The sequence below is a fragment of the Monodelphis domestica genome, chromosome 6 (genome assembly GCF_027887165.1).
Source record: "Monodelphis domestica isolate mMonDom1 chromosome 6, mMonDom1.pri, whole genome shotgun sequence".
Classification (NCBI taxonomy): Eukaryota; Metazoa; Chordata; class Mammalia; order Didelphimorphia; family Didelphidae; genus Monodelphis; species Monodelphis domestica.
This window is the reverse complement of record NC_077232.1, coordinates 79,303,344-79,329,847: the sequence shown is the minus strand read 5'-3', so window position 1 is coordinate 79,329,847 and position 26,504 is coordinate 79,303,344. Positions and strand designations below refer to the sequence as shown.

The 26,504-nt window shown below is 40.9% G+C and overlaps 1 protein-coding gene across 2 annotated transcripts in view; it reads left to right on the top strand.

Moving 5' to 3' along the window:
* Positions 1–25,987, top strand: part of NELFA (negative elongation factor complex member A) — a 31,742-nt gene extending 5,755 nt beyond the window's left edge. Inside the window, exons 2-11 of one of the 2 annotated variants that reach the window (XM_001374413.4) lie at positions 6,332–6,503; positions 8,766–8,927; positions 11,735–11,824; positions 12,743–12,873; positions 13,009–13,078; positions 14,139–14,227; positions 14,767–14,878; positions 19,229–19,494; positions 22,159–22,258; positions 22,937–25,987. In XM_001374413.4, coding sequence (XP_001374450.1) covers positions 6,332–6,503; positions 8,766–8,927; positions 11,735–11,824; positions 12,743–12,873; positions 13,009–13,078; positions 14,139–14,227; positions 14,767–14,878; positions 19,229–19,494; positions 22,159–22,258; positions 22,937–23,121 — 1,377 coding nt within the window. In that variant the 3' untranslated portion in view covers positions 23,122–25,987. The remainder of the gene's footprint in view (positions 1–6,331; positions 6,504–8,765; positions 8,928–11,734; positions 11,825–12,742; positions 12,874–13,008; positions 13,079–14,138; positions 14,228–14,766; positions 14,879–19,228; positions 19,495–22,158; positions 22,259–22,936) is intronic. The other variant, XM_056802313.1, reaches the window with a different exon arrangement.
* The last annotated feature ends 517 nt before the right edge of the window (positions 25,988–26,504 follow it).

Genomic DNA, 26,504 nt, shown 5'->3' with positions numbered 1-26,504 from the left:
GAAGTCTGGGATTCACAAAGAAAGAGATGCACAAAGAATTCACCAACCAATTTAGATGGCCCTCATGTTGTTTCCTCTCAGTCCAAAGCTTCCCCACTTCTGCATCTCATCTAGAGCTACTATCTTCTAAAATTTCCCCTTTTCTAAAACTATTCCTTGGTTACCAGCTTTTCTTCCCTATAAGCAGCCTGATTATGGTAGTAATTAACTCACCAGGATCATATTTATATGTTTCCTATGGGTTCTGGTTTTCTATTTTTATTAAGACGTAGCAGTTTGATGATGGTTGGGTTCTCTGGGTCCCTTCTCTGACACATACTGACTTTATGATCTAAGTAAATCACCTAATTCCTTAGTGCCACAGGAAACTCTTGGCCAGTCTCTATTGGTAGATGGAATTTCCTTATCAGAAGTTGTCTCCACCATTGAAGTCACAAGTCTGATCCAAAGAATTTACCATATTCTAAAATTTCCTACCTAGGTAGCTCAAAAGCTTACAAAGCCCTGTAGGGAATGGAATGCAAGTATTATTTCCATTTTCCACATATGTAAACTGAGACCCTGAATAAAGTGTCAGAGTTTAAAAAAGAACTGTAAGTCAGTAAGTATTTATTAAACTATGTGCCAGGCACTTTGCTAAGCATTGGGGATACAAAGAAAGGCCAAAACAATCCCTTCCCTGAAGGAGCTTCCAGTCTAATGATGTAAACAACTATGTAGAATACCAACCTTAGACAAGGTAACTTGGAAGTGATCCCAGAGAGAAGGTACTGCCATTCAGAGTATCAGGAAAGGCTTTTTCTAGAAGGTAGGGTTTTACTTGAGACTAGAAGGAAGCTGCAGAAGCCAGGAGGAGGAGGAGGCCATAATGAGGTGACAGCTGGTGAAAATGCACTGTTTGGAGATCAATTTCTTGTCAGGATGAGTAACCAGGAGGCCATTGGCATTGGATCGAAGAATATATGGGGAGGGCATGTAATATATAATAAAATTGGACAGATAGGACTGAATTATAAAGGACCTTAAAAACCAGAAATTATAGGGAGTTATTGGAGCTTAAGAATGGGGGTGGGAGGGACCTGCATTGAAAGGAAGGTCATTTGGATAGGTCAGGATAGGGGGAGGAGACCAACCCTCCCCTCCCCCTCATCCCCAATAGGCAAGCAGTCCCGGCAATTAAAAGGTTGATGACCCCTGGTATATAAAGTTGAGAGGAGATGAAACCAAATGATCTCCAGATCCTTCTAACTGTTTGGTCTGGGAGTGGCTTTTTGCTGAGTCATGAGGTAGCACTGGACAGCTTGGATTCAAATGACCTTAATCGGCATCTTGGCAGGAGAGTGGTATTGTTGGGGGGGGGGGGTAAGCTATAGGCTACTATAACATCTAGCTAGATACATGAAAGCTGGTTAAGTTGTATTAAAATAACTCTTCATCTAATGTGTCATTGTGTAGCGAGCTTCTTAAGCCAGGGGAATGCTGATTTGGCATATTCTCCCAAGTTTCAGCTACTTCAGAGTCCATGTATGAGTATGTCTGCCATCCAAAATATCCCTATAGTATATTCAGAAAGGTTCATTCTCTGGTTTACTTTTTAGTCATGGCAACCCAGACTTTTAACTTATTCTTGGAGCTTTTATGATCTGCTTCAGAAGAGGAAGTACCCATTCTGATGAAATCACAGATCGTGGAAGTGTGGAATCATTAAAGAAATATTAAGCACATGCTGGGCACTAGATCAAAGTTAGTGGTGACCAGGCAACAAGCATTTATGAAGCCCTTACTGTATGCTAAGAGCTGAGAAGACAAATAAGTAAAAAAGAAAGACAGTCCCTGTCCTTGAGAAGTTTATGTTAAGGACAGCACATAAAAGGGAGCAGACCAGTCCTGTCTGGTTAATAAATTTATGTACCAGTGTGTTATTTATCTTCACACTAGTCCTGAAAGACTAGGTCTGACATAGATTATCTACTACCCACACACTTTTTTATTATGCTTCTTTGAACCCAGGACCTCCCATCTCCAGACTTGACTTTCTATCTATTGAGCCACCTAGCTACCTCCTATACTGTTTATTTTTCAATAACCTTAGTAAGAAATAGTTCAGATTAAGGCAGTTTTGAGGCTTGAGTGCAATGCCCTGTACCCCAGGCCACCCCCTTACCCCACATGGGGGTGGGAGGAAGCATTCCCATTGGGTGGGTGATGAGAGGTGCATGTGGAGAGGGGGAGGAGTAACCTGAGTACTCTACTTCCCTCCAGCTATGTGCCACACTGAGCTCTGCTCCCCTCAAACATAGCTCCTTTCTAACCCTACCTGAGGAATCCACCTTTACCACAGACTCAATAGACTGCCAACTGTGCTGCACCCTCACACAACATATGAGCCCTGCCCCCAGCACCTTACCCCAGATAGCGGAGGGAGGATGTGTTCTTATTTGGCTGCTGGGCAGAGGGGCTGAGGAAGTGAGGTGCATGAAGACAGGTTTCTAGTAACTAACTGGGGGGTTGGGGTGGTGTGCATGCTCACAAAGAGCTCAGTGTTCCATCTTTGGCACCTGTGCCATAGGTTTACCATCACTGATCTTAGTTATATAACCATTATTAGCATTTTTAACATTGAAATTTTCAAAAAGGTACCCTAGTAATCCAGAGATCCCATGTCTTTTAAAAGCCTGCCATAAAGCTTTTAAAATAGTAAAATGTACCGTAATCAAGAGTTGGGAAACAATTAAATTATCACCGTGAGCAGTGAAAAACTACAGTGACTAATCTTTAAAATGAGAGTGAGACTGACCATTTGCATATGGCTCTGGGGCAGAAACTCAAAATAAAACTTACAAACCAGTGTTTGTTTTTTGAGTAGTCAGAAAGTGAGCTTTTAAAAAATATTCTGGTTTCTGATGGAAATAAAATTTTTTTAAAAAATAACAATTCTAAAAAAACTCACCAACTGCCTTCCTGTATAGTATGTATGTCTGACATTAGGTGTGGGGAGTTATATGTTTCAAGAAATATTGCCCAGGAGACCCAGTGGTTTTGCTTGTGGATTTATTAGGTCATATAGTGAATTAGGCAGACCTGAATTTCCTAACTGCCTGGATTATTGGGGTTTTTTGCCCTATTATCTATAGCTGGCTCCTTAAAATGAGGAAAAGCTGTCAGGAAGCAAATTAGACAATTTTTTCCATTGTTTCTCCTTTGAACAGACAGCCAAAGGAAACATGTAGGAAAAGACACATTAAACTAATTCTTTATAAAACTTAAATTCAGGCACTCACTTTCTTCATATTCTGTAAATATGAAACTTGATGACTTCTGGCCAAGGTGGCTGCCTGAATAGGAGGCAGACTGCCCAGTTATCACATACTAGACTGGATAATAGTCAAGAAATCCAATGAAGGATTTCAGAAAGTAGCATCTTCCACAACCAAATTATATAAAAAATTATCCAGAAACAACCTCCCTCCTCCCCCCCCCCCCATTCCCCCCAGAAGATACTTCATCTCACCTACTGGAAGCAAATCCAGCTAAATCAAATCCTGTTATTGCCAGATAGCCTCTCCTCATTAGAGAGAAAACATAAGGGACCTACAAGACTCTGAAGACAACAGGTGAGAAGTGCTGTTCTGAGAAAGCTTCAGGGTTGCCAGAAAGTTCTGGGGTAGTGACTTTGGAAGCCACAGAGAGAGGCATCAACCTTTGCAGCCCCACAGTGGACCAGCTGGAAAATCTCAGGCCCAAGAGGTCTGAGGTTCTAACACTATCCTAGAGATACCAGAGAGGATCCTGAAGGTTGATTCCTAACCTCAAAAGATCCACAGCTGGCCTTACCATGGAGATGAAAGTCAGCATAGAAACCCAAAGCAAGACAAAACTGGGCTGACTACCTCCCTCCAAAACACAGCAGAGGAGTGGTTTTGCCCTGGCACAAGGTTACCGCTTAGGAACTAAAGTTAAAGAAATACATAAATGAAAGAAAACACTAACCAGCTTCAAAAATTATTGCAAACTTTTAAGAGCTAAATGCAGATACTCACAGGAAATAATGTAGTTTCATAAGGATTGCATCAATAGAAGAAGTGAAGCAAGAAATTAAAAATTAAATAAAAGATCTTAAAAGAATTGGAAGCATAGCTTTGGATGTTATATTTCTAAAAACATAAATGAAAATTGCCCAGATCTATTAGAACCTAAGGGCAAAGTAAACAAAGAATCTACCATTCATCTCCTAAAAGGATCCCCAAAAGAAAGAGTCCTCAAAATATCAGAGCCCAGATCTAGAGTTCAAAGAAGAAATACTGTTAGTATCCAGAAAGAAGCATTTCACTTACCAAGGAACTCCTGTCAAAATCACATAAAACCTGACAGCTTCTACTAAAAATGAGAGAAGATCTTGGAATATAATATTCCAAAAAGCAAAAGAGATAGGCTTATAACCAAGAATAACTTAAACTAGCAAAGCTGAATATAATTCTGTAGGGTAGAAATGGGATCTTTTAATGCCCTAGAGGAATTGCAAACATTTTTGATGAAGACAGAGGTGAGTAGGAACTTTGAAAAATATTAGGAAGTACAGACAAGAAAGGCAGTTTTGAAAGTAATATGTGGAATTCATTATATACTTTTTAAAAAACAAGCAGTATAAAATGAAGTTAATAGTTTCAGATGGAATGCCCTTGTTCTGCATTATATGTGGAAATGCTCTTTTTGGTGTTTAAGTAAAGAATTTTTTAAAAGTCTATAAAGAAAAAAGAAACTTAATTGTCAATAAGCCTTTATTAAGTACCTACTATGTGCCAGGTGCTATTCTAAGCCTAGGGATACAAAGAAAAGCCCTCAAGGAGCTCATCATCTAATTAGTAAACATGTTTTTAAAGTTCATTTAACAAAATGCCTGGCTTAAAAGAATTTTATATTTTGGAGATCGAAGTAAAAACTGTGTTGAGTTCTTTATATGCAAAACGTGAATGAATGCGTCCAGTATGTACAGACTTGGATGTGTACCTATGTTGCTGTAGGCAATGATAATGGCATCTCCTTTAGCTTCATATTAGAACTAACCCTTTGAGGTTTTGCTAGTATTTTTTTTTTTGGTTTCAACTTTTTTTCTTTCTGACATATGTCTTTGTTTTATAATCTTTGTATAAGCAGTATAATGAAATAGCAAGAAGATCAGATTTGAAGTCAGAGGACCTGAAAACTGCTTCAGACACTAACTACCACCAGAGTGGTTTTGGGAAAATCACTTTGCCTCTCCAGGCCTTTTATTCAGTTTCTTAATCTGTAAAATCAGTGTTTTGGACTAATTGCTCTCTAATGGCTTTTCCAGCTCTAAATGCATATATGGTTTTTAGATCCTAGAGTTTGTTTTTGGCTAAAATACAGAGCAAATGACTTTTCAGAAGCAAAAGATTTTTTAAAAACTTTTTAAAAATACGCTTCCCCCCCTTCTTATGATTTAGACTCCTAGCTTCATGAATAGATATTTGTAAAGTAGAGTGGTCTGGGTTTCTAGAGTCAGTATGTTGCAGTAGTGATGTTTTCTTTTGGCTGGGGATCAAGTCCTATAGGAAGGATAACAGCTTATGCTGACTGTAGAAGGGACTTGATGTTTCTTTGTCATTGAGTTTTTATTTGGGATTTGCTTTTATCATGAAAAAAATAGAATTAGTTCCTATTTCTATAGAACTATTTGGTTTTAAATCTGTTACTTAAAGCAGGAACATTGCTATCCTTCCTTTTTGTGTACTCTCAAACTATTTCAGGTTTAGTTTTGATGTAAGGAAACATTTCCTAAAAATTAGAGCTCTTCCATAGGAGGCTCCTCAGTTCCTGCACCCCTACTACCATTAGAGGACTTCCAACAAAGGCTGGATCACCTCTTCTTGACAATATTGTAGGAAAGATTCTTGTTACAATGGAGATGGACCAAGTGGCCTCTGAGGTCCCTTCCAACTGAGATTCTGTGGTGTGGGTGCCTAGTGAGATTTTAGGTAGTTTATTCCTTGGAGCACACAGTCCCAAAAGGAAAAAAGCCACTGTCAGAGAGAAAGAAACTTTTGTGAAAGAAATATTCAAAACCTGAATTTATATAGTGCTTTATTATTAACAAAATTCTCCCTTCCTATTGCCCTGTGAGATACTTCTGCAAGTAATATTCCTATTTTACAGTTGAGGAAATGGAGTACAAGAAGATTGATTCATTTTTTAATTTAAATAAATCTTGAATAAGAAACAAATTTTAGCAATCATTTGTACAAGGTTTGGTATTTTTTCATTTCTGCTTAGGATTGTTTCCAATTTACTTTTTTCCTCCATTTTTCCTTAGATGAAAGGAGCATTGACTGAAATTATCCAGCTTGCAACCTTGGATTCAGACCCTTGGGTCTTAATGGTAGCTGATATTTTAAAATCCTTTCCAGATACCGGGTCACTTAACCTTGATCTTGAAGAACAGAATCCCAACGTTCAGGATATTTTAGGAGAACTTAGAGAAAAAGGTACGTTGTGTTTCATTGTTGGGGGGCAGCTATGTGACTCAGTGGATAGAGAGACAGGAGGTTCTGGATTCAGATCTGAACTCGGCCCTTTCCTAACTATGTGACCTTGGTCAAGTCACTAAACTTCCATTGCCTAGTTATTACTGCTCTTCTGCCTTGGAATCAATACATATTATAGATTCTACGATAGAAAGCGAGGGTTTTCATAAATAAATAAATTGTTAGGGCAGCTAGGTGGTTGAGTGGATAAAGACCAAGACCTAGAACCAGGAGGTCCTGGGTTCAAATGTGACCTCAGACACATCCTAGCAATGTAATCCTAAGCAAGTCACTTAACTCCAGTTACATAGCCCTTACTGCTATTCTGCCTTAGAACTAATTCTTAGTATTGATTTTAAGGCAGAAGATAAAGGTTAAAAATAAATAAATAAAATAAAGTGGATTGATTTCTGTCACAGTTGACAGAAGTCGTCTCCCTTTTTACAGATAAAGGGGAAATATAGTATTTGGGTGCTACAGAGAGACAGTGCAGCGCACCTAGGAAGTAGAAAATAAAAATCTTTCTTAGAATATTAAGTTCGTCTGTCAAAGGTTAGAGATGTATTCTAAGATTAGAACCATAATGTTTTGAAATTGGAAGGTATCTTAGAGATCATGAGGGCTAACTCCCTTAATGATCTGTTGTGTCTTCATCATTGCTTCCCTTAATCTGTGATATTACCAAAGTGGTCATTTGCTCTTGGTATGCTCAGAAGTTATCCATGCCTCTTCATCTAGTGCTTCTTGTCTATGATCTCCCATGGATTCTTTGCAGAAGACTTTTAGATCTTCCTCTTACCTTTGCTCTCTGTACCAGTGCAGAGCCTGGGTTATATATCAGTTAATCCTTGATTCTGCTATCTGGTTGATCCATTTTCCTTTTCCATCATACATTTTCTTAACTGAAGAGACCAATAACTGACCTTTTTTTGATGTTTGAATTTCCTTTCCTAAAAAAAAAAAAGTTGAATTTGTCCTGTGGTGAGAGAGAGATAGTGAGTGGATAGCCTGTGGACTCCTGTGACATATTTATAGGAAGATGTGGATGACAAGAACACAGAATGGGCAACCATTTGAATTGTTGGAGGGTGTTTATCACATCAGCTAGATCCCTAATCCACTGGAGTAATGTTTCCCAGCTAAGATAAAAACAGACAGGGACCACTAAACCATGCAGAACGATCTCTGACTTAGTTTTAAAGTGTTAGAATATCTGTTTTTTATGGTATTTTAAAAAATTTTGTGAAATCGTTTCCAATTATATTTTAATCCGGTTTGGGCTGCACTCAAATGTATTTTGTGCCACATGCAACTGATGAGCTACATGTCTGGTACTCTTGCACTGGAGTATTAAAGTACTGAATTACCGAATAATTATATGTATTACCTCCTAAGGCTTTACTGTGTATGCCAACTTCTTTTTTTCCATACTTTAAGGTAAGGGACATCTCCTGATTATATATTAGGTTGGAGTGGATAGCCTCTCTATAGACTTAGAGTGTTAAAGAGCCCTACCAATGCCCCCGTAACCTTTATTTTTTCCTTCCTAGTCCTTTTAGTTTCTCATGTTAGGGAAATGGGGAGAATAATGGACAAAACCAAGAATTGTGTATATTTATGTTGTTGCCAAGGTCAGTTGTTTTGTTTCCCCATCTTCTGTCCCTCCTCCCCAAACTAAAATCCTCCTTCCTTGATAATACTGTTAGCATATGGAAGTTCTTGGTGAGCCTTGGCTCCATGGATGAATGACAAGATTTCTGAAACTCAAACACACTTTCATTTCTTAAGAAGCTCTGTTCAAGGTAGAAGCTCCTATTAGACAGAACTAAGATTCTGTTTTCAAGGAAGAAGCCTTTACTAGATAGACAAATATTAACACTAGGATTAGGTAGGAGAAACTGGAATCTTTTTTGCACTCCTGAGAAGTTCATTGGAAGAAAAAGGTACTAAAGATCATTTAAAAAAAAACTAGTCGATAGTGTGGATGTTAGCTTTCAATATATATGACTTATTTCTTGTTTGTTTCTGATATGACCAAAATGACCTTGCATTTCTCTAGTTATTTTGAACTCCTAATTCATTTGAAGTTCATAGGTGAGCTAGGACATCTTTCTGTTAATACAGTTAAATCATTACATTTTTAGCTATGGATTTTGTGATTTACCTTGCTTAAATACTATAAGGGAAATGCATTTGCTAATACCTTGCCTCTTTCCTGCACAGTTAGCGAGTGTGAAGCATCTGCTATGTTGCCTTTGGAATGTCAGTACTTAAACAAAAACGCCTTGACCACACTTGCTGGACCACTCACACCCCCTGTGAAGCATTTTCAGTTGAAAAGAAAACCGAAAAGTGCCACTTTGAGAGCTGAGCTCTTACAGAAATGTAAGTGTGAGTGGGCATCTTAGGGGACTGGGCACCTATACTTTGTACTATATAAATCTCACGAAGTTGTATTTTTATACATGGAGAAATTTTTTGTTTTAAGGGAAAGTAATCAGGACTGCCATGATGTAGACAAAGGATCTTCTAGTCTGGTTCAAAAGCTCCTGTGAATATGGTTAAGGGATCTAGATTTTCCCCCCCCTCCCCCTCCAGAAGAAGAAGAAGAAGAAGCAAAGCAAAATTAGAACCAGTTGCCTTCCTAGCAAGTTTAGGAATAATTTTGAAAACTAAGGCAACGCCACTTTTTTTTTTTTTTGAGCAAGGTGAAATCAGAGAGATTATCTCTTCCAGCTCCCATTGGACAGCTATTAAACTATAAATTCTAAGTGTACTTTCTTTCTTCTTGATATTCCCAATATCTAGCATAATACACTGAGTGTTGTATTTCCTTAATAAAAATTTGTTGGATTGAATTGACAGATGAAGAAATTGAGGTCTAGAAATGTAGGGGACTTGCCAAGGTTCCACAATGAGCTCATGACAGGGTTTGGACTAAAGTCCTAATCTCTTGCTTTGGGCCCACATTAATTACATAGGAAGTAGCACGACTTTACTTGAAAGCTCCTTAAATCATATTTTTTTGTTTGGGTGCAGAAATATGATGTTTATTTATGTGGGACCTTTGGAACCTGGAGATTTTCTTGGAACATTGGCTCTAAGAATGAATAACAAGACTTCTCAGACTTCCTAAGGGTTCTTTGAGGCAGAAGTTCTTATTAGAGAGTGTGCACTGCTACTTTAGGAGTCGGTCCCTCTTCTCCTTTGTAGTTTGGGGGCAATGGCATCCACAGGCAGATGGTGTCACAGCAGGATTTGATCCAGGCTGACTCAGAGTTGACCTCAGCCTGCTAAACAATGTTGCCCCTTCACATACTACTACTTTACCATATAATATACCTCTCCTTGAAGAACACTTTTACTAAATTAGGGAACTATGCCTAGAAAAGAGTGTTGCATTTGAGACTGCCAGATCTGGGTTCAAATGCCAGCTCTGCCACTTAACTGCCTCTGTGACCTTGGCTGGGCACATGACATCTCTAGGCCCTCTTCTCCTAATCTATAGAATTGGTGGAGATGGGAAGCAAGGGAGATGAATTCTAAGGTCCTTTCCAGTTCTAAATCTATGATCCTATAGAATTCGAGGATAATTGGGGAAAGTGTCTTAACTTTCAGCTATTCTTGAGCTACAGGTTATTTCAGTTTGGCCCTTAGGCTTTTTACCAGTTATTCAAAGTGTGTGAACTGTTTTGTAATTGGGTTTTTTCAGATTCTTGTCAAAGCTAAATAGATATCTGTTGTGAATGGTATTGCTGATTGGGGGAAATGCAGGGGGGAAAGTTGCATTTTTTTATGTCTCCATTTGGCGTTGAATTTAATTAACACTTTGTATTGTGTTACAGGAAACTTACTTATCCAGAATGGCTAAAATGTTTTGGTTAATTTAATATTCCAATATTTAATTCCAAATGGGAAATAACAATTTTTTAAAATAAAAATAAAATATGCTTAATGCTAACAGAAGCATCCTTGATTTAGAAGGTACTTCAGACAAATCTCTTAACCCCAATTGTCTAGCCCAATGATGGCAAACTTTTCTGAGACAAGTGCCCAAACTGCAACCTTCACACCACATGCAAGCCTGCCATGCCTGCCTTACCCCAGACAGGGGAGGGAGGAAGCGCTCCCATTAGGCTTTTGGGCAGAGGGGCGGGTGATGAGAGAAATGTCCTCAGGCACATGTGGAGAGGGAGAGGGAGAGGGGAGCAGCCCCCTCCTTCCCTTGTGCCATAGTTTTACCAGCACGGACCTAGCTCTTCTACCTTCGATCCAATACTTAGAATCAATTCTAAGACAGAAAATATGGTGTCTTAAATGTTTGTGGTTTAGTGCTTCGCCTCATCTTCCTTCCCTTCTTTGTGTAACAACTAGACTGGCCTAGCCCAGTAGTGCTACTTGTGTCTGTGATCATCATCCCCCTACTTTCTTTTTATCTTTAGGGATAGGGTATGTAGGTATTTCCCTCCCATTACAGTTCTTTGCATAACTCATCTATTTCTTGTCCAACATCTTCTTGTTCTTGCCTAGATTAGTTTAGGAAAATGATAATGTGTCTCATTTATCATTTTCAGGATTTTCCCAAGGACAAGTGCTGAAAAGTATGCACTGCATCCTTCTCCATTCCATTTGTGAGCTAAAAAACACTGCTCACCAGTGAGAGATATATAAGTTTTGCTAGTGATTTGTCCCTATTGGAAAAGAGAACTATTAAGATTTGAGTTGAAATAGAAAATATTAAAGAATCAATGGAACCAAAAACTGCCCACAGTTTAATGCTTTTGCAGTTACCAACTTTTTGGGAATTTCTTTCTTTCTAACCTGTTTCTTAGTTTAAATTTGTTTTAATTCTGGAACCAGCACAACTTTATTTTTTGTTTTAATGAATGCTACATTAGTCTTTTCTACTTCTCTCTCCTTGGGGACAGTTAGTATCTTGGCTTCTACAGTTTAAATAAGTTTCCTTAGGCTACCTTTATGGCATAGCTACAGGGAAAGGCTTTTGAAACCCCAAGTGACTATTCCCAGTAACTTGGTCCATTTTTAAGTATGCAGATTTTTGTCTATAAAATCCTGGTTCTTTAAATTCTCCCATGGTTTGTGTTCTAAATAAGCAGCAGTTCCAGGGGTTCAGAAAAGCAGTTTTGTAGCAATAGATGTTTGTGATTCTTGCCTTTTTTCTTTTTATGTAGCCACAGAGACTGCTCAGCAACTCAGGAAAACATCTGGAGTACCTTTCCACGCCAAAGGAAGAGGACTGGTTAAAAAAATTGATACCACAAGTAAGAGCTCTTCAACTTCTAGTATTTAGATGGGAAGCAAAATGTTTACCGATCCAAGTTATTCATTCCTATCTTGTCTTTGGGCATTGCCCCATTTTCATATGTGAGTTTGATGTGAAAATATTTATTTTTTAGCCATTTGGAATATTCAGTCACATGCATAAAACTTATATTTTAAAAGCAGCAGAGAAGTATAAAATTAGCATTAATTTAGTAAGCTGTATCAATTACACATGATAAAATGAATTTTGTAAGCCTTTCTCATATAGTCAGAGATGTATCAGAATGTGTAAAGAGAAGTGCACATTTCAGACTCAAATTTGCCCCTTTAGCTATATTCAGAGTAGACCCTTTAATGCTTTATTGGATCGAATTTCCTGTAGTTCATAAGTATACCAGTAACTTAGTAACATGATATTATTGCCTTTGTACTTATGCGGGTCACCAGTATAATTAACTTAGATATACAGAGCTATCAAACCCACTCGACTTGCTTTTTTAAGCGTGGCTAGTCTTGTTTTAGACCAGGGGTTGCCCAGAAAAATAGGTCACACTCCATTCCTTCCTCTGCCTATTTTTGTATAGCCCACAAGGTAAGAATGTTTTTTATGATTTAAAATATAGTTTAATCATATTTTAAAATGTAAAGACCATTTTTAGCTTGAAAAAATGTCCTATAGTTTGCTGGCCCCTGTTTTAGAGCCACACCTTCCACCAAGATCACATTGACCCAAAATCCTAGGTATGGTCAATTACATGTGGGATATTAAAATAGGAGAACTGTATATTGCTATTTTATCTGGTAGTGATATTTTCAATTAACTATATTTTACCTTTGGGTGGGGCTTTGAATATACCTTGTAATATTATTTACCATTTTTCCATTTGTCTCCCTCCCTCATTGTTATCCTCTTTCAGCACCTCTGAAAGGCATCCCAAAACAGGCTCCTTTCAGAAGCCCAACCACACCTAGTGTTTTTAGCCCTGCTGGAAACCGGACCCCAATTCCCCCTTCTCGAACTCCTCTACGAAAAGAACGGGGAGTGAAGGTGGGCAAATTGTTTCGGACTTCCTTAAGCATTCTTGTTCTTCCACAAAATGGTAGCCTTTGAAGCAAAGTCATTTTATGTTATTTGCTGTGTTGTCTGTTATAATAAAGGTTTTGGATTTTGGTTTTTTGGCAGTTACTAGATATTTCAGAGCTGGATATGGTTGGTGCAGGCCGAGAGGCAAAAAGAAGAAGAAAGACTTTAGGTGTGTATGATGGTTTCACTACCCACCTCCTCTCTACTACAGGGATGTTTTAAAATTTTGCTTTGGCTTATCAAGGAATTGGAAAAATGCCATGCTGCAGAGGAGCTGTAGAACCCTAGGATTACAGCATTTCAGAACTGGGAAAGATGTTTGTCCCATTGCCAAGGAGGAGACTTACTCCTGGAGAAGGGGAAAAGGGACCCTCTCAGCCTATAAAATGAGATGCTTAGCATCTATAATTGGCCTCTAACTCAATTTTTTTTTAAAACTAAATCACTTCTTTGAAGCAGGCATTTCCTGCAATTCATTTGAAATTTGTTTTATCCCTAACAAGAGACTTCTTTTCCTGCTTTTTATTTTACCATGAATTATAGAAAATCTTTGGTCTCTTTGATGTGAGTACTCCTTGGTGCAGACTGCCATCCTCTGAATGCAAGTCTCTAATCAGTTTTCTGTGGACAGTATTGAGGTTTCCCTGTTAATCCTACTCTCTTGCTCTGATAGCCTCATCTACTCTTCTTGTTGCCAGGCTGTTATATCTCTTACAAAACTTCATGTACTTAGGTGTTCTTTGGAGACCCGGTGCATTTGGCCCGTTTATGCCTGTTAGAATGATATGGGTACAGAGAATCGCATTAGTTTTAGATCATCTAAACATTAATTTTCTCCTTATTGATAGTGTTTCTATGAATTAGTGACAGAAGTCAATCTGAGAACTGAAAAACAATTAAACATTGCAAACTTTATAAAGCACTATCTGAATGTTAGTTGCTGTTACAAATAGTAGGATAGTGTGACACTCTAATGTGGGCTTTTTTTATTCAGTACATCAGAGTGGCTTTTAGAAGTTAATGTAAGATTTAAATTGGGTTTGAAGCAAATAATTGGTCTTCAGGTTTCAAAACAGTCTTGAACTGACCACACATACTATATAGTACATAAAATTTCAATCATACTTCCTCTTGGAGATAGCTAAAGCTTGGATTTATTTCTTAATTACATAGAATATTTTTTTAAACAAAAAGTTTATTCATAGACCTTTTTTTAAAATCATCAATAGATGCAGAAGTTGTGGAAAAGCAAGCCAAAGAAGAAACAGTTGTAGAAAATGCTACTCCTGATTATGCTGCTGGCCTTGTCTCTACACAGGTATAATCTTAATACCATGTTTACATTTGATTTTAGTTTTGTTAAAGTTATTAATTCAGCCTTTTAGTTTGACAAAAGTATAGTTTTAGATTTTAGCTCATGAACTTTTTTTGTTCATATTGTTTATGCAAATCCAGCAAAGAATACTCAGTATTAATATTACATTTTTTTCATTACGTTTATCTTAAGCTCAGCTCACATAGTAAAGAATCCTTTTTAAGATGGTCACAACCCAGATTTGATAGTAAGATTAAACAGATGGAAACATACCTTGTCTTTTAACTCTGATTTCCACTTTATACAAGTGACAAATCTACATCCCCTTCCTTAAAGGTTGTTGCAAGGGTACCAAATGATATCTCTGAAAATGCTTCTAAACTTTAGAAGCCAGAAACATAGAAAGTTGCAAGACTGGTAAATGGAGGTATTTGGAATTGTGAGAAAATGTACCTTTAAAGATTAGGCTTTTATATGTGTGTATGTAGATTTATTTATTTATTTGCTTATTTATTTATGAGAAATTGCAAAATTTTTCACAGAAACTTGGTTCTTTGAACAATGAACCTGCACTACCTTCCACAAGCTACTTGCCTGCAACTCCTAGTGTAGTTCCATCCTCATCCTATATACCAAGCTCTGAAACACAGCCAGGTATGTAGTAGCCTTTTATTTTCATCACTTCTTTAAAAACTGTAGATATCTAACTTAAGTTCACTTAAAAGTTATTCTTTCATTCAGAGGAAGAAAAAAGTATCTTCTTAAAGCAGGTCCTTCCAGGTCATTTCCATTCATACAAAATGAGAAGTTTTGTTTTTGTTTTTTAACTGAATGAATTTATTCTGTAACATGTTAAACTTTTAGGAATAATGAAAAGCACAGGGCCTGAAACTACTATAGGAAGACAGAACAATTTCTGTTGAGGAAGTAGAGACAATGAATCTAGCTGTCTTATTCTAGGTGTTTGGCTGTAAAAGGGACCAGAGATATGGAATAATAACTGAAAAGGGGGTAGGGCAACGGAATCAAATTAATGTTTTGTAAAGAATTAGGATGACTGGAGCATATTTGTGGGCCATAGAAGGAGCCAGAGGAGATAGAGAGAAGGACCAGTTATCAGAAGAGATAGAAATAATAAGGTCAAGGTTCCTAGTAGAGAGGTGGATTTGGCAAGAAGAAGGGCCACCTTCAAGCAATCGGAACAAAAGAGAGAATGAGCAATGAAAAGTAGTTTTATTTGGCAAAAAGAAAGAACTCTGGAGGGAGAGATGGCCTCTGCTTTTGTTTGTTTTTTCAGAAGAAGTAAGATCATCCTCTGAGAGAATGACATAGATGATATGAAAAGCTTGAAGAGAAAAGAGGAGAGGTTTGGAGTAGTTGTTGTAGTTAGTATGATAGATTGAGAATAATAATAGATTTTTCATGCAGTAGTGAGGGCTAAGGTGAGATTGTATATAATGTGAATTTTTAAATGAGCTTAGTTACCACAATTGTAACTTCTAAGATGATCTTAGCAGGAGAGCAGAAGGTCATCCATCTAAATCTGGGCTTTGGGTGAGGATCTCCAGTAGGACAAGAGGACAAGATTCAAGAGTCTTTAGTTTAATTATAGGTTCAGGACTGCAAGGAGAATGAGGCCGTGTGGTCACAGTGGAGATAAATACATTTCAGGAGCAGTAAGGCAGAGTTAGAGGTGGAAGGATATGAAACTGTGATCTGAGAGAGGAATTTTAGAGGTATGAATCCCAAAGGCAGGATAGTTATAGGTGATGGTGAGATCTTTCATGGGTTTGACTATCCTACTTAGTGGCTGAGATAGATTGAAGTTATATATACTGAGAAACCAGGTGATTTGATGGGATATGTATATTCAAGTTTATAAGTAAGTACCATGGCTGTAGTTAAGGAGAAGAATGCTGTAAGGCAGGTACTGAATTTCTTAAGAAAGGCATAAAGAATGACCTTTGGGTTAGTAGGTAATCTCAAGTGTGAGCTGAACTTAGGGAAGGCAGAAGAGTGATCCAAATCAGCAGATAATTGAAGCTAGAATCTAGATAGGACAGTAGAAGTGGATGAAATGAACCCCCAAGAAGAGGATGCTGAATGATGGCAGACGAGGGAGAGTCTGGGCATTGCAACCATTTGGACCCATTAGGTGAGGGTTGGAGGAGGAGGAGAGAGAGAGAGAGAGAGAGATAGCTTCCCTTCTGCTGGAGTTGTTAGTGTCAACTGCCAGAGGAGCTTCCGTAGGCAGTGGAGTGTCTTATCCAAGGGCAAGCTCTTGTCCAAGCCCTGGTAGAGAAATAGATGGTTTGAATGACAAAAAGGTCAACAGGTTGTTGAGAAGGTATCTTTGGTACCTGACACCAGGTATCCATTAACTCAACCTACCTTACTGATGATTTGATCCATCAAGGATGGGCAAGTCAAGTCAGCCCTGCTCTTCAAGAGGGAAGCCAATTCTGGGTGGAGGGGAGAAAGAAAGGAATGGATTCTCTGGAGTCTAGGCTTCTCCCCTTCCATTCCTGAAAAAGTGGGGTTGAGAACAAAAGTTTAGTTTCTGGTTAAAATGAAAATTATCTGGAAACTGTATCTTAATTTATAAGTAAATAAAAAGCAGACCAGAGAAAGAAGAGGCACCAGCCATATGTGGCAAGCTTCCTCCCCCAGCCAGCTGCACCAGCTTTTCAGTCAAAACTCAGGCATGCCTGCTTTCTCCTGGGCAGCCTGAGACCCCAAATGTGTGTGTTGCATGCATACATGCACTGGAATTCCCCTTAGCCATGCTCTCACCTGTCCTGGCACATTCCTAGCCACCTTCCCCCCAAGCCACTATATAGCCACTCTTTTAGCCATTTCCTCTCTCTGCAGTTCTAAGGCAAAAAGAGCCCTACTTCCTTTCCTTAGTCCAGTTTATTAAATTTGCTCTTTGTGATGTCCCTTTCCTGAGCTCCTCTGATTTGGTGGACTCTAGCCTCATTTGGAATCAGAGATGGGTCTTCTGAATGCCTGGAGTCCCCACAAGGTCCATAGAATGGCCACACAGCACCTGACCAGTGTCTCTCAGCATTGTAGGGAGGACTCTACCCATCATCTCAGAGAGATTTGGTTCAGAGGTTCAAAAGTAAGATCCTTTGCTTTAAAATCCAGAGGTTATCTTAGGATGCTAAAAGGGTCGGGAGACAGATACAGGTTAGTGTTCATGACCAAGCTCAGGTGCTTCTTCTGCAATAATCCCTCCTCACTCCACACACATATACCCCCTGCTAAGAAAAGGAAATCACATTACTTTGTATTTCCTTTGCACTTATCTTAACTAATGTGTGTGAGTGTCCTGCACACACACAGCTGAGCCCCTCAGATGGGTGGTTCCTTTTGTGTCTATCTGCTTAGCCTTTGACCTCCTGTGGGTCTCTTGAGTGTAATTAGAATGACTCAGTCAATACTTGATGCATTCAGAGAAGCTTGGGCTAGTTCAGCAGGCCTGGGTGCTGCTGCTCACCTGTGTATGATGGAGGACAAAATCTGGGCAAGAAGGAGACATCAGGGCTAATGCCCAGGCCATGACAAGCTGACCTCTTGTGACCAAGCTTACATGAAGGTTTGCTGAGAGCCGTTGATTTTGTTACATTCAATGAGGTCTTGGATCAACACTGAATTTAACATTTATGTTAACTTGAATTACTTCTAGAATGAATGGGCTTTGTGAGTCTACTTGCCAATCTTATTCCTTAGGTAGAGCTGACATGCAGATACTACTTATTTGTCATATTTGAGAGCAGCCAAGGGGGTGGTCAGAGTGAAAAGGTGGCAGGAAGAGCTTTCTTGGGGTAAGGAATGAGTATTCTGGAGTAACATGGGAAGAAGAATCAGGTCAGATCCCTGAACTAGGGAAAGGACAAGTTTCTTATATAAATAAACATGGAATACCCACACATTTTCAATTATAAATCTCTTGGTTTGTTGGAATGCACTATTGGAAGTATTGGGGTTTTAAAAATTAAAATTTGTCTTACAGATTAGCAGTACCTTTTTCATACATAATCTCAGAGCTGAAGGTTTAATAAAAGATAGCAAAATGTAATTGGTATCTAACCAGTTACTAACTTTTCTTAAACTCCTATAAAAGGTAATTTGAATTATGTTTTTTTTTTTTTAAACCCTTACCTTATGTCTTAGCTCCAAGGCAGAAGAGTGGTAAGGGCTAGGCAATGGGGGTCAAGTGACTTGTCCAGGGTTACACAGCTGGGAAATGTCTGAGGCCAGATTTGAACCTAGGACCTCCCGTCTCTAGGCCTGGCTCTCAATCCACTGAGCTACCCAGCTGCCCCCTGACTTACGGTTTTTAAATCATATCAAGATTGAAACTTGGTTAGAAAATTCTTTCAAGCCAGAAATTAGAAGACTAGGAAGAAAAGAGCAAAAAATAGATAAGATTTGGTCAGTTTTCAATCCCTTTCATTTCCAGAGCAGCTCTAAGAGCAACTTAGCCTTTTGCTCCTTCTTTCCCAAAGTCCCTAGAGACTTCCATAAGGTCCTGTTCCTTCTTGTCTCCTTGCAAGCTAGGTCAGCCTAGGAAATAGGGTAGGTCACAGCAAGCTGCTCATGCATCCCATTTCTCTATGTGGGCAGTTTGTACTGCTGTGGAATCAAGTCCTTGCCTACAAACTTCATGGTTTCATTTGTGTGAGCCTAATGGGCCAACTGGAGTCTAAGCTTGAGGCCATGGAACTTTGTCTCTTTGAATGGGTGATGTGTGAAACCTCCACACCTCCCCCAGGAACCTAATTCGGGCACCACAGAGGAGACAAGGTGAGGTGTAGACCAGCTATGACTATCTGCCTACCCATCTCAGTGTTGCCAGTTACTGATTTATTCCCCTTAGCAAAGGCCTCTGAGTCATCCTTAAGAAGCGAGTTTGTATTAGGCATGAGATTATATTTATTTATAATTTATATATTTATAATATATATATATTTATTTCCTTTGACTTCATATCTGTAGCTCCTTCAGCTCGAGAGACTTTGCAGACTATCCGGCAGCCGGAGGAACCTGCAACCCCAAACACTACCCTTCCTGCTCAGTTCAAGCAGAGAACGCCCATGTACAACAGCAATGCCAACCCCACTACTGCAGCTGCTGCTCCACCTACCTCACCTCTGACCCCCACAACCCCTCCTGCCATTGCCCCTGTTGCACAGACACCTCCTGTGGTGCCACAGACCCAACCAGCCCCACAGCAACAACCCAAGAAGGGTCTATCTCTCACGGTAAGTCTTCTCTTCCCTTGGTCCTGGCAACGTGGTGGAATGGGAAGGAAGAGAAGGCTTTTCTCCCTCCCTTAACCCTCTTAGCCTCTGACTTCCTCAAGTTTTAGAAGACTCAACTCAGAAGGCACTTTGTCCAGGAGGACTTTCCTGGTCCTCTCTGCAGCCAGGTCTCCCCCATCTGTTTTGTGTCTGTTATCTGTTTGTTGCCATCCTATGTCCTATTAGTGTGTGAGCTCCTCAAGGGCAGGGGCAGCTCACTGCCTCTCCTTGGATCCCAGCACTCAGGACACAGCAAGCCCTTACTGAGGAGAGTTCCATTTTAGTGAGTGTTTAGTACTTGCTGGATTGAGGGGCGCATGGGTATGGGCCCGTTTTGTCATTCATCAGACATGGGATGCTGTGCTCCCTTAGCCTCTTTGGGTCTCACTTCTCTCCTCATTTGGGTACAATAGCACATGCTAGCCCTACCAGAGAACTGTGAGGAAAGGTCCCCAGAAAGGGGGTTAATATTGTTGGTTGTAAATTTTGGTTGAGTATTCCAGATTTGGAGGTCACAGTATGGTGGAGAAAGTCCTGGAATGGAATTCAGAGGTCCTGGCTTCTCTTGCATGACTTAAGTGATCTTGAGTAAAGTCTTTCACCTTTCTGAGCATGTTATTTTTCATCTGTAAAATGAGAGGTTCCTGAGCCTTAGGAAGGAGGGTAGAGGAGATGATTTACCTGCACTCTCTGCGAGCTCTTAGTTTCTGGGATTCTTGGGTTTGGGTATTATTATTTTTGTTTTTTTTTAATCCTTCCCTTCTGTCTTAGAATGAATAGTAAGTATCAATTCCAAGGCAGAAGAGGGGAAAGAGCTAGGCAGTTTGGGGTTTAAGTGACTTGCCCAAGATCACATTGCCAGGAAGTGTCTGGGGCAAAATTTGAATCCAGGTCCTTCTGACTCCAGGCCTGGCTCTCTATCTATTGGGCTACCTAGCTGCCTTAGATTTTAAAGGTTCTAAGTTTGCGCTTGAGTTATTGAGTAAATTAGTTTGGACGTTTCCCTCATAGACTGGGATTATACAAAATGGACTGGCATCATCACCCCTTTCCAGTAGGCCCAAACTGTTGTCCCTAATGGTGATCCTGTTGTCACACATCTTTGGCCTAGGCCTGGTAGCAAGCTTTAAAGCATGTTCACTTTGATTTCCTGGGTCCTATCAAAGTCTCTCATATGTGGTGCCAGTATCTCAACTGCATATTCTCCTACCATCCATTACTTGAGGGTCTAGTTCAGAGGCATGCTGGGTTCATGTGGGCTGGTCCAGAAGAAGGTGAAATCCAAATGCGGTTCCCACTTAGAGGAAAGAAGAAGAAGCCCACAGAGGGCATTTAGTCCAGTCTATACATGAATAAAAATACTCAATAAAATCCCTAACCAAGTGTCCTTCTTGCCTTCCAGGAGAGCTCATTGCTGCTCAAGGCATCTCATTTTACCACTTTTGAAAAATTCTTATGCCTGAAAAGCCACCTCCCCCTTCCACATGCCACTTCTAGTTGTGCTCTGAGACTAAGAGAATAAGTCTACCCCATGACAGTCCTTCAAATACTTGAAGACAGCAGTCATTCCTTCTTCTCATTGCTCTCTTTTGGCCCAGACTCCCACCCTCCTTCCTACTTTGTCAGTATTTCTTCCAAAGTGGGGCCCTTAGGAGAGGGTCATGGGTCTGTCCTCTCCTTTCTTCTAGACACTCCTTTTGCATGCTATTATGTTCCCTCTTAGGGCTGCATCATCCCACTGTAGTCAGCCACATAGCTCACAAAAGCCAGTAGGTAGGAATTGGCTGTTTACTCCAGGGGTTTTTAAACAGTTTGTTAGACTGAGAAGAGGCATAGTTTTTTGGTGTGAGGTAGATGTGAGGGAAGAGATGGGTCAGATGGTAATGACTTGACCTCAAAGGGTAGGAATGCTGGATTTGGAATCAGGACCTGAGAACAAGTTCCAGCTTTCCTCATCCCACTATTTGTGGTATCTGAGTTATATAAATTAGGGTTTGGGTCTCAAGTTCATCTTCAAAATGAGGCCTAAAAATGGTCCTGAGGCCTGAGCACTAAATCCGTGACTTGGGCCTATAGCAATGAATAGATACTCTGATGCTTGTGAAATGCCCTAGTTAGAGGAAGAGAAAGAGAGCAGGAGAGAGGACCACCAGGACCCACATAGGCCCAGAGAATTCACTTTGTCACTTCTGAACAGTTACAGAAAGATGAGCAGCACATGTGTACATCAGAGCAGCCCTTATTTTTATTGGGAATGAGAGTGGGCATTCAGGGTTGCTTTCATTTATTCTGTGTGATCTGTGACTTTTTAAGGTAGGGCCTCTTTCCACTGATGCTCTCAGAGGAGAGTCTTCATGCTGTTCAGAGTTGTCCTGGGGGCCATTTGTGCCTTTGGGTCCTGAAGGACTGCTGCCTCATCAGGCACTGCTCCTGGCCTTGAAGCTTCTTTGGCTTGGCATATGTGCCAGAGCTCAAACACGGACTCCCTCCAAGAGGCCAAAGTCCTTCCTCCACCAGGCTGTGCTCCGTAGGGTTAGGAGCCAGGGCTCTGGGAAGAATTTCAGATGGAGTAAAACGTGATTCTCTTTCCCTGACATGACCATATTTATGTTCTCTTGTTTTTAGAGAGAGCAGATGTGTGCTGCACAGGAAATGTTCAAGACGGCAAACAAGGTGACCAGGCCCGAGAAAGCACTCATTCTTGGCTTCATGGCTGGATCCAGGGGTGAGGAGTCGTTCTCTGTTTGTAGCAGGTTTCATGGGCCAGCAAGTCTTAAATTTGTGTATATGGTCTAAATAAGGGTGTCCATTACTGTATCTGTGTCCTCCCTTCATCCCACCTTTGGACTGACCCTATTCAGCCCATCAGTTTGACCTTGTCTAACCCCAAATGCAGGTAGGTAAGAGAGCAGAGGGGGCTGTAGGACTGGATGGTTCAAGACTTCGAGAATCTGTGGTTTCACTAGGGTAGGTTCTGCTCCACCAGGGTAGAAAATGACCTCCTAAATTACTGTGGCCAAACCACATCTGTTCCCCTCCCGGCCACTTTTCTGGTGCTGAGGCCCGTCACTGGGCCTGACACACTCGGAGCCTCTGAGGACATGGTCACTCCTGCCTGACCAAGGAAAGTGTGCTTGTGGAAAAGGACAAGTGGACATCCTCCTTGGCATCTGGGCTGGTGTTTCTTTATGCAGACAAATTGTATGACGTTTTAGTTCCCTGGAAAACTATATAGTATTTTGTTTTTCAGAGTATTCTTCAATGGGTAGCAAATAGTATATATCTTATCAGTTTTTGAGAAATGAACTAAATGGAATCAATTTTGCAGTACACACTAAATATTTACCTTTTCTTTCTTTCTTTCTTTTTTTGCTTGATTCTCTTCCTGGTGTGGTCTGCACAGAGAACCCTTGCCAAGAGCAGGGCGACATCATTCAGATCAAGCTCAGCGAGCACACAGAAGTTCTTGACAAAGCTGATGGCACGGGAAGCACCACTATGTTAGTTGACACGGTCTTTGAAATGAACTATGCCACTGGCCAGTGGACCAGGCTCAAGAAGTATAAGCCCATCACCAATGTTTCCTAGAGGACCCAGGACCAGACCGCAAGGACCAAGCCACATACGGGCAGCCATCTCTGCTGATCAGAAAGCGGAGGCGGCCCTTGACCCAGGACATCCACACTCGGTTTCCTGTTCTCCTCCAGGCTGTGTAACTATTTCCAGCCCCCCTTGGGAGTGTGCTCTGAGTAATTGCTGCACAGACCGAGGCCTGCTAGACTGGTGGGGTTTCCAAAATGGGTAAAATGGGTTGAGTGTGCCGCGTCCAAGTCCTTCCTCTGAGAGCTCCATTCCGAACTTGGGGGGGAAGATGACTTAGGAGATTGCTTGTAGCTTTTCTCTTAAGCCAAGACGATAAATTCCCTGAAGAGTTGTATGACCTTGTGCTAAGCTCATTTTGCTAGGAAAACGATGGCACGTGGGGAATCCTGTGCAGTGTGAATGTATTAGTATCAATGCACTGTAAAGTAGGGACTCCCAGAAGGAGCATTAATCTCTCTTAGCATAGATGAGCACTGAAAACCCCATTTACCCCTTAGTATTGGGACATCGGATATTGCCAAAACTAACCCTCTCGTTTTGCTTGCAGCTACCTGACTGGCCCTTTGCCCTGCTACCAGTCTGGCTGGGTGTCAGTGGCATCTGCCCAGGGCTTTGAGCAGGCCAAGATGGGTGGTCAGGTGGTTGTCAGACGCATCTGTAGACAGGCATCCTTGCACCCTACCACGCCTGGGGATTGTGGGAAAGAGGGGAGGATGCCTAGGGGAGCACACCAAGCCCTGTCTCCTGTCCTAGTTGCTAGGACTTAGGGTCGGGTCCAATGATCTGTGCACATGCCGAGGAAGAGTGCTCTGGGATGGGGGATGGCATTAATTTGTGTGGAACACAGGGTCCCAGCAAGTCTTGGACAAGACCCCAAGAGGGGACGTGAGAGGTTCGGGTTAGAGTCTCTGGCCACTTAAGCGTCCCTTGCTTGCTGTGTAAAGCCTTAAGAACTATTCAAAGTCTTTAAACCTTTGGGCGCATACACAGTGGCCAAGGCCTTCACCGCTGGTTTCTTCAATCACATGGAGAGAGGCAGCACTTTGATTTAAACCGAGACTAGCTTTTCCTTTTTGGTTTAAGCCTGGAACAATCAAGATCTTTAGTTTGGAGGGGGAAGAGTGGAGCAATAATTTCAGAGGGGCAAAGCTACATTTTTATTCTGAAGGTGAATGTTTACATGTGCAGAGCTGGTATTAGCAGCGCAAGGATCGCGCCCCAGCTGAGGGGGGCTTCTGTGACTGGTGCTTCTTGGTGGGTAATTCTCAGAGTCCCCCTGTATTATAGACCACTCCTACTTGTGCATTGTGGAGGTACAGCCTGCGGGAATATTCGGAGGAAATCCTCTGGAATGGTATGGTTGGTTTTAGTTGTTCTTGGGGGGAGGGTGTGAAGGACACTTGGGGTTTTTTAGATGTTTTGTTTTGTTTTTGGATCTAATGTTACATTTTGCAAAGCTAAATTTAACCAAAAAGAGTTAGTTTTTTCTTAATTTTAGTGACTGATATTGCTGTTGGCCTTTTATCCAACTTAAATTTTTTAAAAGAGAAATTCTGGTAATTGTAACTGAGTTATTTTTCTATTTAGACCTATTCATGTGCTAGTAGAAAGTTAACTGCTTTGACCTGCAGGGGCTGGCTCCAAGCGTGGAACATGGTAGTGAGACAGGTGGCCTTTGGAGCTGGAAGAGCTCAGACCAGACTGAGGTTGGACGGTGACCAAACATGGCCCCTGCTCCTCCAGAGTTGAGGAGGTGTCCATGGGACCTCTGGATGGGCAAGGGGAGTAGAATGCGGAGTAGAAGTAATGATTCTTCCCGAGTCTTGGGGCCAAATTCAGTCAGTGGAGGAGCACATAGGCCAGGGGATGGTTGCAGCCCTCTGGGGAAGGGCTTCCACTTCCTAAGCTGATAGTATTTTCTGTGCGTATGTATTAATATTTTCTTGTATTTCAGTAGATATTGAAATATGTGATCCGATTTAAAGAGTCAGCAGGAATGGATCCCCTTCCACCTTTACAAAACCTTTAAAGGCCTATTGTTCTTGCTGCCCCTTAGCAAAATAACTTGTTTTTTCAACTTTTCCAGTCCAGCAGATACTTGGGGGGAGGGGGTAGTTTAGTTTTGGTACAGTTTCATGAAGCAAATAGCCAACAGCGGTCCATCTATTTTTGGAGTAATTCTACTAGGAAGTTGCTAAACATGGGAGATCCTCCATCCCTTGGTTGGGTCAGTCCATACCACATGAAGGGGCCATCACAGCGTCAGACAATTCAGAAGAAAGCAACATGTGTTTCCTGCATTTGACTGTCTAGGGAATAGGAGTATTTGCTGTTTCATGAGGAAATGCTCTCATTTTGAGATTTGTGTTTGCTTTGGCGTGCTGCTGCCCAACCCAGGGTAGTGTGACAGGGTCCCCAGAGCCAGAGGGGGCAGCACTTTTCCTGGAGCCATAAATGAGAAAATTCCTTTTCCATCCTCTCCCTTGAATAACAAAACTGTTCCTCAGCCTGAATCATGTGAAATACAGACAGCTTCTCTGGCTGGACCAAACATCGGGGGCCACCGAGGTTTGGCAGCCCTCAAGGCTGAGAAACATTTTCATAGCAAGATTTGACTGGTGAGAGTTCAGACAGCAGCCAGCCAGACTGCCCCCATCCCATGAATCTGGTGCCTTTGATTATTAAAAAAGAAAAAGTCATTTTGTAAAACGTTTCATCTCCAGCAGAGCCCCTTATGTTTTCTATTCCTTGGTTTTTGTACAGTTGTAAAAATATTATAGATCTTCTGTCTCTGGGTACGTATTTTCAGTGTAATAACAGTGTAAAATAAAAGTTTAGATTTTCTAAGAAACTGCGTCATTTTGAGCACCCAAAAGGGGTTTTCACTGATTTTTGGGTTTCCTTGGGTTCATCCAGCTTGTGGCTCAGTTAACCAAGCTGTGATCTCAAAAATGCTTATTCCCAAGAGGTTATGGGGAGGGACTGTTTAAGGGGAAGAATGGGGCTAAGGGGAAAGGATGGGCAGCATCTGTTTAAAAGCAATATCATTTAGACAATGCCTCAGATACCCAGGAATCCTCATTTTCTGGAAAGACTTAGCTCGTTTGCAGGAAAAATATGGTAGTGATTAGTTGCAGGAATTTCTAGGAAAGAAAGAGGACGTATTTCTTTGCCAGCCCTCATCTCCAGGTCACTCAGATGAGATGCCCAGATCAGACCTCAGTTGTGACTCTGAAGTCTAAGCTCTTGCCCCAGGAAAGACCAGAGTAGATAAAGGATGGCACGAACCTGACCCACCACATCCACCCGTGTCCAGGGTATTTGTCATGTGACAGCCTGAAGTAGAGTGGGATGTGCTCTGCACCTTA